This window comes from Centruroides vittatus, unplaced genomic scaffold (genome assembly GCF_030686945.1).
Source record: "Centruroides vittatus isolate TY-2023 unplaced genomic scaffold, ASM3068694v2 contig_747, whole genome shotgun sequence".
NCBI classification, from domain to species: domain Eukaryota; kingdom Metazoa; phylum Arthropoda; class Arachnida; order Scorpiones; family Buthidae; genus Centruroides; species Centruroides vittatus.
In genome coordinates this window covers 697842-714966 of record NW_027122483.1, presented here as the reverse complement: position 1 = coordinate 714966, position 17125 = coordinate 697842, and the positions used below count along the sequence as shown (strand labels likewise).

Sequence of the window (17125 nt, the reverse complement as noted above, 5' to 3'; positions counted from 1 at the left end):
GGGAAGTTTTATACATTTATAATAGATACATTTTAAGCCACGACAACGCGTGGCTGGGTCTGCTAGTAAACTATAAAATCAAGATTGAGGTAATTTTCCCAATAAACACTTCACTGATTCTTAAATGTTAGGATGTCACATTCAGGATATTTGGGTTAAAATATTTAGTTGTGCTAGATTTTGACCCAAAATATAAAATTTCACAGATATATGACCACTAATCATACTAAGAATAAACACAGAAATATCAGAAATAATTTCTTTAATACTAAAATTTGGGATTTATATTTATAAAATAAAAGAAGTTATTCAAGAGATAAATATTCTTTTTGATTGTATTATATAATTTCTGCATATTTCAAACAAACACATGTAAATTTATAATTTTAATGAATTCTCTCCATACATTTTAGATATCGCTACGATAATTTTCACGCCAAATACGACGACAGTAAGGATCGCCGAAAGTACTTGCGACAAGCAAATGTGGATATGACGCTGAACTCAGTATTTTTTAGAATATATTAGAAAATGAAAACTTTCAATTTGGTTTTGTTTTCATTTCTTAACTGAATGTTGAAAGCTGAATAAACTGTATGGGAGAGGCTACTTAATTAACTTTTAGTTAAATGTTTTAAGTGATTCAGTCTCCAAAACACCAACAAAACTGAACATAGAATAGGTATAGTCAGTAAATTAGGACACTTTGCTATCAAAACTTTTATATTTTAGGGTACCTTCGTGTTATAGATTAGTTTTATTCTTTAATAACCATTTTTATATCATCTAATATGTAATAGTTTATTATAATTCAATAGTCTTATCAATTCAATTATAACCACACTTTTAAAGGTTACTTGTTTCCAAGTAAATACCTTATGTAATAATAAATATAGTAAATCAGTTATATGATAATACATTATAAAGGAAACTAAATTTTGCAGTTTAAAATACTGATAATAAATAAATTTAATAGCAGACTGGCCAAAATGGTAAAGGTATCACCTGTGATTATAGAAATCCAGATTTCATTTTGAGTCAGTCTCAATAATTTTCATATGTGGTTTGGCCAGAGATGCCCTGTCCTCACTACCCAGCTGTTCCTATTGTGAGTCAAGCTAAATCTACAATGAACTTGGATTAGTAAGAATCTCTTACCGCTGCAACGAAAAATTTTTTTAAAGCATTAAAAATGGCTACTTAAGGGAAAAAAAGTTATTTCTGTTTTGGACTAAAAGCAAATTCGTCATTTACTCTAGTAACTTATTAAAAATATGGCACCAAACCTAAATTTAATGCCTCAACTTAATGCATATTCTTTCTAACTAAGTATATCTTTGGATTTATATTTTAAAAAATCTCAATTTTAATTTCATTTAAAAATTAAACTATCAAGTTTTTACTATAAGCTAACTAATATTAAGCCATTAATTTTTATAATTTCTTAGTTTGGAACTCATAATATTGCAGAATGTGATATTTATTACAAAGTCCAAACTGTAAAATATAACTACAATAAATTGTTTCCCACAATTTTAATCTTTCAGATAAAGCTATTTATAATTAATTAAATTATAATTAAAACTTAATAAAAATTATTAAATCCAATTTACCATATAAAAATTTAAGTTAATATCATGAATAATTAAGTACTAAAATAATAAATGTTTAAAATTCTAAAGTAAAATATTGTAAATAAATCAATTCTAATTTGTAAAAAAAACTCTTCACAGAATTCAGTACACTAAATCTAAATTAAATATTTTCGTACAAATATATTAATCTGAATGAAAATAATAATAATTATAATTTATTAAAAATATGTAAGGAATATATTTTAAATTTTTATATCATTTTTGTCTTTTATATTAATATTTAAATTTCCACTTCGAATACAAAGACATATATTTGCTAATTATACGGATTGGATAATATTTTAATAAAACATAAACATGTAAAACATTTTTGCAACAAAATTCATGTTTTATACATATAAATTCTCTACTCTTTTCATATTTCTGCACATTTTCTGAAATTTAAATTATAATAATTTTAAACACAAACGTTTCTTTTTTGTTCCTCATTGTTAACGAAAATGTACGTCTGAAAACATTTCTCAGCAAACAAGTTTCTAAAAGTCAGAACTCGTCTGTTGAGAAATGTCTGGATTCTGGTAACTATTTCGGTGCAGACAAACTGGCCATTGCACTATTTACGCAGGTTGGCATTTTGTAGAACTCTCTCTGTAAATAATAAACCAAACTACTACTGTTGGATAAAATAGACTTCTTTCTCTTCTTTCTTATATGAAATTATTATTATTGTTATTTTTATAATTATTAACCGAATGAACCAATAATTTTTATTTATTTAAATTATGAAGTACTATAAAGAAAAAAATTATTATTTTTTTCTTCAAATTACTATTTACTGTTCAAGAAATTTTAATAAATAATTTACTTTTGATATGATGTTATATGATAAGAATTTATTTAAAATGATTAATATCTTAAATAATTAAACAGATCAAAATACAATCAATAAATTTATTAAACAAATAAATTCTACTAGTACTCCTGTGGTGTGTGTGTGTGTGTGTGTGTGTGTGTGTGTGTGTGTGTATGACATAAATATCAATATGAAACAATATTTTTATACAAAAATATTAACAATTTATCAATCAACAATTTTTTCAAAATATACCAAAAAACAAACTAAACAAATTCCAGTTTATTGACAATGTACAGTTAGAAGTTAAAAAAAATCATCATCATAGTTCCAATGAAAACCAATAAGGAATTTCCTTCAAAACAATATAATTGTTTTAAACATTCTTCTTAAGAACAATACAAATATCTGAACCTGTTTGATTCTTTAGAAACTAGCAAGTTATTCTTAGACTATTCAATGATAATTTTTGAAAACAAATAGCAGATATACAATGTGTATATATATATATACACACACACACACATTGTATATCTGCTATTTGTTTAAAAAATTTTTATTTAGTTTTATAATTTAACTTTTACATAGCAGATTATATATATGATATATAGAATGATATTGACTGAATTATATCTTGTTTATATCAATTAGCATATTGTAGAATTGATTTTGTTATACATATTCTTTGATTGACATCACAGTTTTCAAGAATCTATTGACAGTGTTATCTGAGTACTTCACTGTATTTTTAAAATTATAAAAATAATAATTTTAAAAATACAGTGAAGTACTCAGATAACACTGTCAATAGATTCTAAATTATAAAAATAATAATTTTAAAGATACAGTGAAGTACTCAGATAACACTGTCAATAGGTTCTTGAAAACTGTGATGTCAATCAAAGAATATGTATAACAAAATCAATTCTACAATATGCTAATTGATATAAACAAGATATAATTCAGTCAATATCATTCTAATTGCATCTTGTTTGCAACCTCCAGCATTTAATTCCCACCTCATAAAATCAATTTTATTGTTTACAAAGAAAATCCAAGAGCAATAATTGTAGACGATAACAAATGTATCCTTCCTCAATGATGTTATAATGAAACAAAGATATCAAGAATTTGCTGTAATATTATTCATTTCCCTATTATTATTTTTGCATATCCAGGAAACCAAGATCTATTATAGTTGTTGCGAAAAAAATATAAATAAATTTAAATGTATTGTCTATAAAATAAAAAACTTTACACAATAACAACAATTTGTTATACAATTTTCTATTTACATATAAATTGCAAAAAGTTTTAGCAACATATGTGAAACCTTCGCTAACTGTACTGATACTATTTTGTAAATCATATCTTAAATATTACATTCCAGATGCCTTAAAAGTAATAACAAAAATTTGATATCTAAATAATCCACACACACACAATACATCACAAAGATTTTCTGTAGAAATACGTTTTAATTGAATCACAAAATTTTTTACTGCAAAGTAAAATGCCTACAAGCTATATGAAAGCAATGAGTATATTTGTCTACTAAATCAGAGTTGTCGAAACTAGAAAATAATGTAAGTAATTCGGATGTTAGTCACACTAAGTTAAAATATTTTATGAATCATTTTAATGTTAAAAATATGATTACATTTACAGACTAATTTGTCGTACAATGTAAAAGTTCAAACTAATGTATCATAATATAGCTTTGTATTGTTAAATGGAATTAGAGTTTTATTTAAAATTTATTTTAATGTCTAAATCAAGTCCATAATCTATTTGCATAAACTTATAAAAAAATATATTTTGTAATTAGTATAGCATTTGAAAATGGCTTAAAGGAACAAAGATATTAAATATACCCATGTCCAAAAAATAAGCGTAATCATCCACCAAGCCATAGATGAAACAAAATAAAGAGTGCTAAATGTATGTGAATATTTCCAATTAATAAAAATAGATATGGGTAAAATCTTCCATTAAAAAATTATTTAAGCTCCATAAATATAGTAGTAGTATGGCTTTGTTTCAGTTGTGGTTTAACCATTGAGGATAGTTAATTACTGTTTAGTTTATATACTGACAGTAATAATGCCACATACAAAATTTTATGAAAGGAAGAATTATTCAAAGCAGCAGCAGATGTGTCTAGAATTCTGCCATAGAGCATCCAGGCTTCAAGCCACATTTCAAAGAACAGGAGATGTTGGACATCAACAATTAACATCTCTCGACACATGACTGCTATCACCACAGAAGAATGCCTGGTAGGCAGCTTTCTTTTTCTGTTTGAATGCCTGGTAGAGCTGTCCTTGATCACTGTCCTTGAGTTTAAGAGTCGATTTACACACAACAGTGACTGTTTGGTGCATAAACATCGATAAATATCATACATGGCCAATCAGAGTTTCATCTATGACACGTGACCTGTATTCTGTTAATCATACAAGTGTCGTACATGAAACTCTGATTGGCTGCGTGTGATATTTATCGATGCTTACTGTACTGTGCCGGCACATCACTGTTGTGTGTAAATTGACCCTAAAACTCCCTACAGGAGATTCCAGACAAATGTCTTGGACACCACAGCCATTCCATTGACCCCTGTATACAGAAGAATCTGTGTCAGAAACATTGACATGGATTTTGAATAAATGGGTAATGTCCTGTTCACTAGTGAATCCAACTACTACAAAATGATTCTGATCAAATTAGAATCTGAAGAGAGCAGAGAACTCAATACTGTCTCAAACATTATGAAAAGAGACTAGTTTGAAGGTAATGGTATCATGGTCTTGGGTAGCACTATGCTTAATAAGATTCACATTTTTACAAGACCTGCCATTATTGTAAGAATGTACAGATAAGATTTTGGAACTCCACTGAGAGTTTTCCAATTCATATGTGCTGCAGATGCAGATTTTATTTTCATATATAAAAATGCTCATCAATGGCTTTCATCATGATGATGCTATTTGTCAAATGGAATAGCCAACAAGATATCTGGACCCAAATCCTACACAACACATGTGGGATGCACTAGGACAGTGATGGCTAACCTTTCTCTAAAGATGGGTTGAAAGTGAATTCAAAATCTAGTAACTCCAAATCAAATGTTTAATTTGAGTAATCAAAAAAAGAATAAAATACTGCTTACAAATTTTATTTTATTTAAGTTTTTAATCTATATCAGAAAAATAATAAATTCTCTATAAGTGGAAAAAAAATGTTTTTATGACAGAACAAAGCATTTCATTTAATGGGAAACCTGGTGTTGTTTATTTAATATAATTTTTCTATCTGAGATTCAAGTCAGACTTCATGACTGATTTTGGACCTTACTTTCACATAACAGGTAAAAAATATTTTGATAAAATTTAAAACTTTGTATAATTTATAAAAACCTAATACTTTCTAAATATTCAATGTAGATACTTTGGAATCACTGCATGGGTCAGATTTGCTGTCACTGCTCTAGGGAACAAATTATATTCCATCAGTCTCTACCAAGAGCATTCAAGGAGCATCAAAGTATTTTTATGAAAGAATGGACTTTGCTACTGAGAGAGCAGATGAACATTATAACCAGCATAAGCAATTGCTATGTAGGAGAAACCACAAGCCAAATTAATCATTTTCTAAGAAAAAAATTTTTATAAGAATACTTAGTAATTTCTTGTTTTTGGTTTGATGTAATTTATATTAATTTTTGTTTTTAATTGAATAAAGAATAAAATATTTATTGATGTAAATGCAATGTACTGCTTGTGTCTGTTAAGTTTCAAATTGTTCTGATCAGTAGTTCCTGAGATATAGAAATTAATGGTTATGTTTATTTTTTAGACAGTAAAAACTCAAGAATTCCCTTTTCCTATTTATAAAATGGATAAAATATACTAAACATGTTACGAATGCAGAACATTCTAGATCACCATCAACCTGTCAGGCAGAAGAAACTATTTAGATAATTTGTCAGGTCATCCATAAGCATACCTTCAGAGCATTGAAGATCTATCATTTCATTCTTGATCAATGATTTTGAACTAAATATATTAAAACATGCAATGAACTATAGCAAGTTTTCTTATCTAAAGACTATATGATAACCAACGACAAAATAAGAGTACTTCTATAGTGAAACTTGAAAGATCATTTAAGAAAAAATGGTCCAATACATGCTATTCACAATCATAATGAAGGTCTAATTATAATCATCATTATCATAATCTGAATTTATAATCATGAAACAGATGAGAATATATTTAATTTTATATGTAGACATAAGGATGTGATATGTATATGTAGACGTAAGGTTCTTGAACAAAAAACTGAAAGGACAAACTGTAATGGTTAGATTTTTTTAAAAGTTAGAGAGCAAAGTTGGATAATTTAATAATAAAAGCATTCACAGAAAAAAAATGAACTCACACTTGAAATATTAAGGAGAACTGGTTATTTTTTTATTTGATAACTAAAATTTAAAAAAATCCTTTTCTTTAATACAGAATTATTCAATTTATTCTGTATTTGTTAAATTATCTAGATCCAGCCAACATTTAAAAAATTAATTTTATAATATTTACTTCGTATTTACTGCTAAATGAATATAAATTAATTTTAGAATATTTAGCAAAAATAAATTATCAGCATCTTCAGTCATTCCTTGAAAAGATGATAATCAAGGTGAAGGTATTTAAATTTTACAAAACTTAATTTAATAAATTGTTTGAGATTAAAATTTATTATATAACTGAATCAGTTTTATATAAACAAATAAAATTATTTAAAATTTGCAGAATCATTTGCAGAATCTCACATGTAAAAGATTAGTGTCGAAATGTTAGAAGTATTGTATAATCTAATTAAAATTGATTCAAGAACATTCATATTGAGTACTCAATAGAATATTTTTGTATCATCCAATTCTGGATCAAAAGTATCAATAGCCAGTTTAGCTAAAGTTAAACTCTTTACTATATTTAAAATGTTTAAAAAATTTTGAAAACTTGTGTATAAAAAGATACTTGAAAAAGTTTTAATAAAAGTGAATTTTCACATTAAATATTGCACTTTCTCCTATAGCAAATACTGGAAATGTCTCTCTAAGGCTCCAAAATCCAGGAGGAGTGAAGTCAAGAGACTTAATGGGTCAGATTCTGTGGGTGATTATAAAATCAGCAAAGAAGAATTCCAAAAACTATAGTCCAAAATGCAGAATATCTAAGCAAGCAGTAATGCCATCTACTGCAAAGTGGAAATGAGGGACATATAAATCTACACTCTCTGGAACCTGTAACTGGTGCGTAACTCGTATATACTGTATATCATGGATGACAAACATTTTCAAACAATCACATTTGCATGAACAATCAGATTGTTCAAAAATGTTTGTCACCTGTGATATACAGTACAGTAGACCCCCCTATAACATGGATTCATATAACATGGCAAAAAAATTGCAATTGTGTTCGTATAACATGCTAAAAGAGACTCATATAACACGGTAAACGTCATCGCCGACTCTGTCGCGACAGGATTGGTCGAATCTGGACCAATAGAGGATATTGTACAAACCGTTGAGTTTAAATGAGCAGCAGACCTACTAAAAAACCATGTATTATTTAACAGCCATAAAAATTATATTTTTATTAATGATGTCTCCAAAGTTAAGTTATTTTTCTGAGAAAAATTTGCTGATCAGGAAACACGTGCCTGCCCTTCGACGAGCTGCTCCATGACGAAAACAAGCTTAAGCAATGGCGTCGTCGAACGGTGCCATTGCTTAAGCCAAACTTGGTAAGTAATCCTACGATTTTTTGTTATAGCATAGTTTATATGGATTATTCCCAAAAAATTATACGTGATTTGGAAATGTTGAGTCAAAGTAGTCTAGAATCGATTAATTTTATGGAAGAAAACCTTTCAAACAGCTGTAGCCCCTAAACTGCACATGTGCCGGACTGTGATTGGGTCATGTATTTAAGTGACTCGTATAACACAGATTCATATAACACGGAACGTATCTACCGTGTTATAGGAGGGTCTACTGTAGATACGTGTTACACGCCGGTTACAGGTTCCAGAGTGTGTAGATTTCACCCCGGTGCTAAAGTTAGAATCATTTCTGTGTTAGAGGAACATATAACTTACAGATCTCATATGTAATGCCATACATACAACTTTAATGTCATTACAAATTTCTTGCTGCGCAGTAACTTTTCAGACACCTTCCACAGTTAATACATATGAGATATAAGTACTAAATATAATGTCGTCAAATATTTTTAAAACCATATTTTAATGATACTTGTAATCAGACATCACACAAACTAATTCATGTGATTCCAACAAACACATAATATAAACAAACAGCTGATCAAATTATTATGAATGTAAGGAATTATACAATCTGATTTCAGAATGATCCATTACCAAAAGTGGAAATTAATATTTTTTTTCTCAGAACTTCACAATACAAAGGCCTAAAATTTATAAAGGATTGTATTGAAGCAAATTTACTAAATTGATTCAATTTACACTTAAATTTTATTTTTTTAAGATTTTATTCTTAAAATTTTATTTTTATTTTAAATAATTTTAAACAGTTTTATCCATTCCAAACTAAGTACCGATCTAGGACAGTTTGATTCATTTGCCATCAATCACAATGAATCAATGTCATTATGATATTAAAATAGGTCACATTCAGATACTTGTATGATAACTATATCAAATTTATTAACTTTGAAAATATTTCATAAAATAATAATAAAATTCTCAAACAACTTTTCAGGATTTCAAGTAAATTACCGAACGTTAATAATATATTTCAAAACGCATTATGTTATTACATCACAATTTATCATTTGTGCTTTTTATATATTTTATGACAAAATCCGACATTAACTAGAAATGTCTTTTTATGTTTATTTTTTATCAATAATCATATTATAATATATAAAGTATTAAACATCTATAAGTTTTGCAATAAACTTTATTTAAACTAATTTTTTACTTAGATTTTCACTAACTGTACTTGAAAATATATCCAATGTTTCTATTTTGAATTGATTCACTCCTCCTTAGATGATAACGATCCAGAGCTGTAGCATCATCATTATTTTATCTTCAACATAATATATATTTTAATATAAAATTTCATGCTAGTTATTACTATTCATTTAATTCAATTACCATAGCAAATAATTTCTGTAATAATCTCAAAAGACTTTTTGAGATTATTTCCTTTCATTGTAAATAAAGGTATACGTTATTTAATTATTTCAACCAAATCAAACTAGAGTTTGCCATAATTCAATCTAAACACTCCTGATTTACTTTTAAATCACTCTTATCACTAAGTTTATATAATTATCCTAGACTTACATTCAATTCTTTTTTATCTCAGCTATGATCTCAGCAACAAGAATTTAAACAAATTCTTGATTTTTAACAGAATTAGAACCGGTATTACAATTACTCCTTCAAAACACTTATTTTACTTTTATTTTTATAGCATATTTCTAATTGTGGATTTAATCTATTTAATCTATTTTAAATAACTAATTTTACTGTTTATTTGTAGCTGCTGTTGTAATTCAATTAGCACCATCAAATATCTTATTAATCATCATAAGAAATAGTAAACTAAATGCAGAATATGAACTCATGAACAACTTTAAAAATATAATTTTATAATGTTTAACAAAATTAATTGATAAAATATCTACAAATACAAAAACAAATTTATATAATATAATTTAAACTTATTGAAAAATCACACATATCTTAAACATTACTGTATATTTTTAAATCTTTTTTCAATGTTAGAAAATTATTTAAACTCAAAGATTAATAAATATCAGCATTTTATTATTATTAAACATATTATCACTAAAAGAATAATCGGGACCTCCTGCTCCTACGCTTTCCGTATCTGGTCTTGACTTTCATCTAACACCATTAGATGAAAATCAAGACCAGATATGGAAGACCAGTTCTGGAGACTAAGGAAGGACAGATAGATAGGTGGACAACAGTGGGAATTTATATTGGCCGAATTATCGTGTATGAGATAAAACATATATAATTTATAATATAATATTTGTATATTTTCAACATATTTAAAAACAAATGTGCTACGAAAGTGTTCCAATCTTTTGTTTGCAACATTTATGAAACATTAAGATATAACCAGTTTGCAAAATAAAATAAAGCACTATAATCTTTATTTGATGTACAGTACAGTATGTTTAGATGCCTACTTAATCACCTGATCATATTATATGAATATGTAATTCAATAATTTCATTTTTTAAGTTTGTACAGTTTTAACATAAAAAAGTTATTTATTTATCTGTAAACAATGTTTATGTTATTACAAAAATTAAAATATATATTCTAGTAGATTATTATTAACCTACTTATACAAACATTTTCTATACTTAGTCATTTTTAAACTGATTACCAACACAAAATTTGTTTTTATCTAATTTCATTGTTATTTCAAATTATAAACTTCATCAATTAATATTAAAATTTTCTAATGATTCATAGTACTGAGTAAGCTATAGTTTAGTTACAAGATAGCATTACTATTTATGTAAACATTATAAATTTTATTTAGTTACTTGAAAAATATGTAATCTTTATTTGTAGAACTTGCTAAACCAAAATTTAAATATCAATATCATGCTTGTTACAAAGATTCCTTTCATACATCAGTGTGTTCAGTATATCAACATTGAATACCAAAATAGTAAATATAGAATATCAATATTCTAGATTTTAGAATACTGATATTGTAAACATATGTTGGTTTCAGTATGTCAATATTCTTTAGAAGGTACACAAAGATATCGATGCCATAAGATAGAAGAGCATTGTGTATCTTTAAGAATACCGTAAGGTGGAAGAGTATCATGTACCTTATACCATAAAATTAATATTCTAGATTGGCACAGCACTATTTATTTGCATGGAAAAAGAGATTAATTTACTATACACATAAGACTGTAACTTACGGTATTTAATTCATGTATAATCTCATCAATTACTCTTAAATTTAAAAATTATATTTTTAACTAGAAAGTAATTTTATAAAAATTTACTATTACATTGTGTTTCAACATACATAATTATAATTATATAAATTATAATTATACAGATTATGAATTTACGTAGACCTTGCATAATCACCATCTTTTACACAAGTTACCTAGGCATAAATCCATCATTGACAGTGTAATAAAAATGGAATTTTCATATATCTATTTTCCAGAAAATTTAATTATAGGATAGTGATGCTATAATTCATGTAAGATGATAAAGTAAACTAAAGCATTAAATATTTAAAATGTGAAAATTTTATAAAGTAATATTTAAAGTAGCAAAATGTGATATATTTATTTTATGCTTTATCAAAGATTTACGTATAAAGAACAAAAACATTATATATCATGTAAAAGAATAATCATAAAGCATACTTTTTAAACTGATTAGATAAAATGATGACTGAATAAGTGATTGATTAATGAAATTTCAAGCAAAATACTATGAGTGATAAACTAAAGATATAGACAACATTTTTTAGAATTTAAAAAAAACTATCATCGTTAATCAACATATTGCAGATATGGAAATAGAATAAATAGAATCTATCATGTACGTTAAAATGAAATTATTGAAAGACAGATTTAAACGCTGATCTAGTAAAAATATTTCTCAAAACTCTGACAATTAAACGTGTATAGCTTAATATTAATGTAAGTAATACTTAAAAGCATATAACTTCACTGAAATTTTTTTAGAAAAATCTACTATTATAAAAAATGCTTTAAAAGAATATCTTACATGCTAGACACTCAAACAGGGATTAGTGATGTAATGTGCAAAAAAACAAGTATACAAAATAAATTATTCAATTAAAGAAAGAACTTTACAGATTTGCTAAAGGATATTTTCTGATATAGTAAATAAATGAAATGATAAGTTAATGGATAAGATATTTTTAGTTAATGAGTGTTTATGCAAGAAACTAAATTAGAGTCTGGCGAAAAATTCAATCTTTCCCCACAAAGTGTTAACCCTGCAGCATTAATAATAACATATAGATTGCTATTCTATATATGTTCTCTGATTTAAATCATGTAACATATACCTTAACATATTTGTAAAACTTTTTAAGTTTCAAATTCTATACTCCTATGCTTTACAAGTTATTTCACTAATCTTTCTATTCTTCTCATTATATTCTATTCTACCCAAATATTCAATGAAAAAAATATAAACCCAGAAAATGAAAATAAGATTAAAAACATTTCCAAAATCCAACATCTATGTATGAATCACAAATTGCACAATATGTTTTATGGGAGTCAATGACTCTGATAAAAATTTTATATTTCTGTGATATGTCAATAAAGTTGACAAATTAGAATAGGTTTGTAAATATTTTATTAATATTTACAAACCTATTAATAAAATATGAGAATACTTTTATTAATATTTACAACTTTTTTGGTTAGTTTACATGCATTTTAAAAAGAGAATCATTTCAAATTAATTTTACTGTACAAAATTTTTGGAATTACCAGACAGCAATCTGATCAATATTGTAGATACAGCTTTCATTATTAATTGTTAATGTTTTATAAACATAATTACTACTTTAAAAAATTACAGATGTTAGTTTGCAAACATTTGTTTAAGATATAAACAACTAAACCTGGAAAGATAAAAATAGGAATGAATATATCCAAATACTAAAAGATATAAAAATAAAATTATATTGGCCCTCCCTTGTATTATAAATAGAACTAAACAACAAACAAAACTACCAGAACCTTTAGAGGATTTATTTCTGAAGCTATAGGAAACTTTACAACTGAAACATATTGTTATTATTTGTTTAAATTTAACAAGGTTTTTTAAGGTTAAAATTTCCATATATTAATAATGTATTTCATTATTTTGATCATTTATCATAAAATATACCAGAATGATACATTTAGTGATAAATGCTGTTAATTTATATCAAAAACAATTATTCAAATATTAGTTTTACAGAAATCACTACATATTTAATTTTAATTGTAAAAGATTATTATTATTAGTTTTAATTAAAAATATATTTGATTCCTTTTAAATGAATTTATTTTTTATGTAGTGTGCATAGATAGCTAATGACAATTTTTTATGTAAGAAAACTTACATATATATATGAATTTGATATCATGATTGTAACAAAAGCAAAATACATAGTAAATATAGTCATTTTCTAGAAAATTTTTATATTTTATGTTTTAGTAAATATGTCTTTTATCATCAAGGTTTTTCTTACTACTTACAACATCATAAACAGTTATATAAACAGACAAACGGTTTTGTAAAATTTAATTATAATTTATGGTCTACATTATAAAATCTTTCCAGCTTTAATTCTTATTCAAATTTTCATAAATAGAATAAATTATGTCTCATTCGTAACATTTTATGCACTGTCACTACGATGATTAATCTAAATTATATTTAAATACAGATTTATAATTAATACTGAATAACGTTCTAACAACTGGAAAAATAATTTATATCACTGATAAATATTTTTACACATATCATTGGATCACATTTCTAATGCACCTGGCAACAAGTTTTACATCTTCCATACAATTATTTAATATAAAATACAGGTTAATTATAAAAGGAAATTAAAAAATTTTTCCATTACTACAAACTATTCATAAACAGACAGAGTGAAATGAATACTGTTATAATGTATTAATTAAATATTTTTACATATACTTTGCATTAATAAAACATTGCAATAATAATACAACTAAATTATTTATTTTACTTATATGTCATTAATTAATTATATTAATTTCAATTAAATTAGCAAGTTACAATTAAAGTTTATATATAATAATTGTCATTATAAAAGTTATGTTATATTATATTATTTCGTTTGTTCAGAATGTTTTAAACTTTATCTGTTTTCATGTTAAAATTTAATAACAAGATTAAACTAGCATAATAGAGAGAATTACTGCATTTATTGATTATAAAAATACAGTATAATTATAATATAAGTGATCATAATATATTTTGTTCAAGCTGTGAGCATCTAAAGTATAATCAAACTTATTGGAAACTGTAACATATTTACTCATATACTAAAAGTAGATAATTTATAAGAAATTTCTTTTCTATGCAAAATATAACCATCATATAGATCAGTGTTTTTCAACTTTTTTCTCTTCACAGACCAGTAAAATTATAGATAGATAATTTTATGTGAACCAGTAATTAAATACAACTATGAATTATGCTCATTTATTATGCTTATATATGCTTATTTAAATCTTATGTAACAAAGTATATACAGTAACTCTAGATTACTATTTAAATGTCAACTGTAATCAACTGTGCCAATGTCAGTACGATGGAATAATTTTGTAGACTGGCAAAATTTTTTCACAGACCAGCAATTGAAAAACATTGATATAGATCATCTATATGTAGCATTTACCCAATTTCATATTAAGTTCTAGTTTAACTATTAATTTAAAAAAAAAAATGAAACATTGTGAAGAACAACAATACAATAAAAAACCATATCCTAGATGTATTGTTTATAACATAGGCTATAAAATTGTTCCCATTGAAAATATATTTAGTATTAGGTCACAATTCAAGAATTTAAAAGAAAATCTTCAGAAATTTTGTTTCTTATATAATACTTACATAAATAAACTTGATAAGCGATGCAGATAGCATTATTATCTATATACATAAATCATTAACAGGATATTTTAATCCTAACATATTTATTAATAAGATTTTATAACAATCTTTTCATGATCCATAAAATTTCTTAACATAAAACCACAGGAAAAATATATATATATTTTGACATCTAAAACTGTTTCATTCTTACTTTATTCAAATGACTTTAAATATTTAAATGAATTTACTCCAAAAAAAGTTATTTTCAGCATAGTAAACCCTTAATAACACAAAAAAAAATATAACAAAAGAATTAAATACTCCTGATTCATTCTATTATGAAAATTCTATATATTTTTCTATTGCAGCTGGTAGCTAATACAATTTAAATTCCATTTGCCACCTGTTTACATTTGAAAAATCACTCAAATTTGTAAATTTATAAAGATAACTAATAAATACTTCTTGATTTAGGAATAAAGCAAGCAAAACAGATATTTAAAGGACTTACTTCAACAAAGCCTCATTCAAATTTTAATCAAAGTTTTACACACTTATGATTAATCAATAGTTAGTTTTGGCATAAGAATTCGCTAATCACGTATAAAAACAGAATGCGACGGCATAAGAGTGGAGAATCAGACAAAACAAAGGATCAGAAGGCAAGTATCAGACAAAGGAAGGATCATTATAAGAATAAAAGATCAAATGGAAACGAAGCACCGGTACAGCGAAGCGTCGGAGAAAACGAACAAAAGTCCGCTTGATGTTTCCGACGTTCCCTCGATCGGAAGAAAACGAAGCAAAAATTAATTTAATTCTTCCGCACGCATTCTCACCATTTAAACACATAAATTTCCCAGTTTTGGCAATTACCTGCGACACACACAAATAATTAAAAACATTTACAACCTTTGTAATCAGAGGAATTGGGAATGTCATATTCTATTATAACTTGTGAAAATATACCAATTAAAAGCTTTATTAACATTTGGAAAGCTCTCCCTACAGAATTTTCAGTATATTTTTAAAAAATACAGCAGCAGAACATTGCAAATTTTGTATATTTGTTAATATAATTATAATTCGATTTCAGAGTAAAACACTAAGCAAATAAATTGCCAGTAGCAGGGATAAGAAGCAATGAATATCCTGTAGGCCGTGCGATAAACATTAATCGAGAGGTCATCGTCTTTAACAAGTTACAAATTTCTTTCTTCTTATGCATAAAGGAATTAATATTTAAAAATATAAATATATATACGTCATTTCGTACGTCATATCTCACACTTGTAATTAGAAAAGATGATATATATGGACTTAAGACTAACTTTAGGCTTAGAGTTAGGAGGAAACTTTACTCACCGCTCCTAATTTTAAACGTAAAACATAAAAGCACGACTAAGAACAAGTTGGTTTGTATCATTTCTCATTGATTTCGATTGTAATTCGGTGCCGAAAAGTATACAGACGTTAAGGAAGACAATAAGCTGCGACGGGAGACCAACCTTTTCTTAAACAACTTTCGCTTTTTTTATTTTTTGTTTTATTATTTATTTTTTTTCTGTCCTTCCGTTCGACGAGATTACACCTGGCGACGAATTTAGGAATTACGGTGTTCCGTCGTCTGGAAACGACCCGCTGCATTCCATTTTTGTATTGCAAAACTACTTCCGCTTCAATTACGTGGATTATTTTTTACGCTTTGACTTCATTTTATTTTCTTTTTTTATTTTTCGGTTGGCGATTTCGGTAACTGAGTTACCGTTTTTGGTTTGTTTTATTTTTTGTTGTAATTATTATTATTGTTATTATTATTAATTTAAGTTCTGCTTTCCTAAATATACCGTGTGTTGAGTAAACAAAACGAAGGATCAGAGGGATGCTGAGCAGAAGAAAGTGAAGCATTAGATAAGAGGGATGGAGAGTCAGCAGAAAC

The 17125-nt window shown here is 26.1% G+C and overlaps 1 protein-coding gene across 4 annotated transcripts in view; it reads right to left on the bottom strand.

The window, feature by feature from the left end:
• kuz (zinc-dependent metalloprotease kuz) overlaps positions 1-16774 on the bottom strand; it is a 49979-nt gene extending 33205 nt beyond the window's left edge. For all 4 annotated transcript variants that reach the window (XR_010881659.1, XR_010881658.1, XM_067277443.1 and 1 more), the window contains exon 1: positions 16552-16774. Coding sequence is in view for 2 of the 4 variants with exons in the window: in XM_067277443.1 (XP_067133544.1) it covers positions 16552-16612 (61 nt within the window). In the remaining 2 variants the exon portion in view is untranslated. The remainder of the gene's footprint in view (positions 1-16551) is intronic.
• Between the last annotated feature and the right edge of the window lie 351 nt (positions 16775-17125).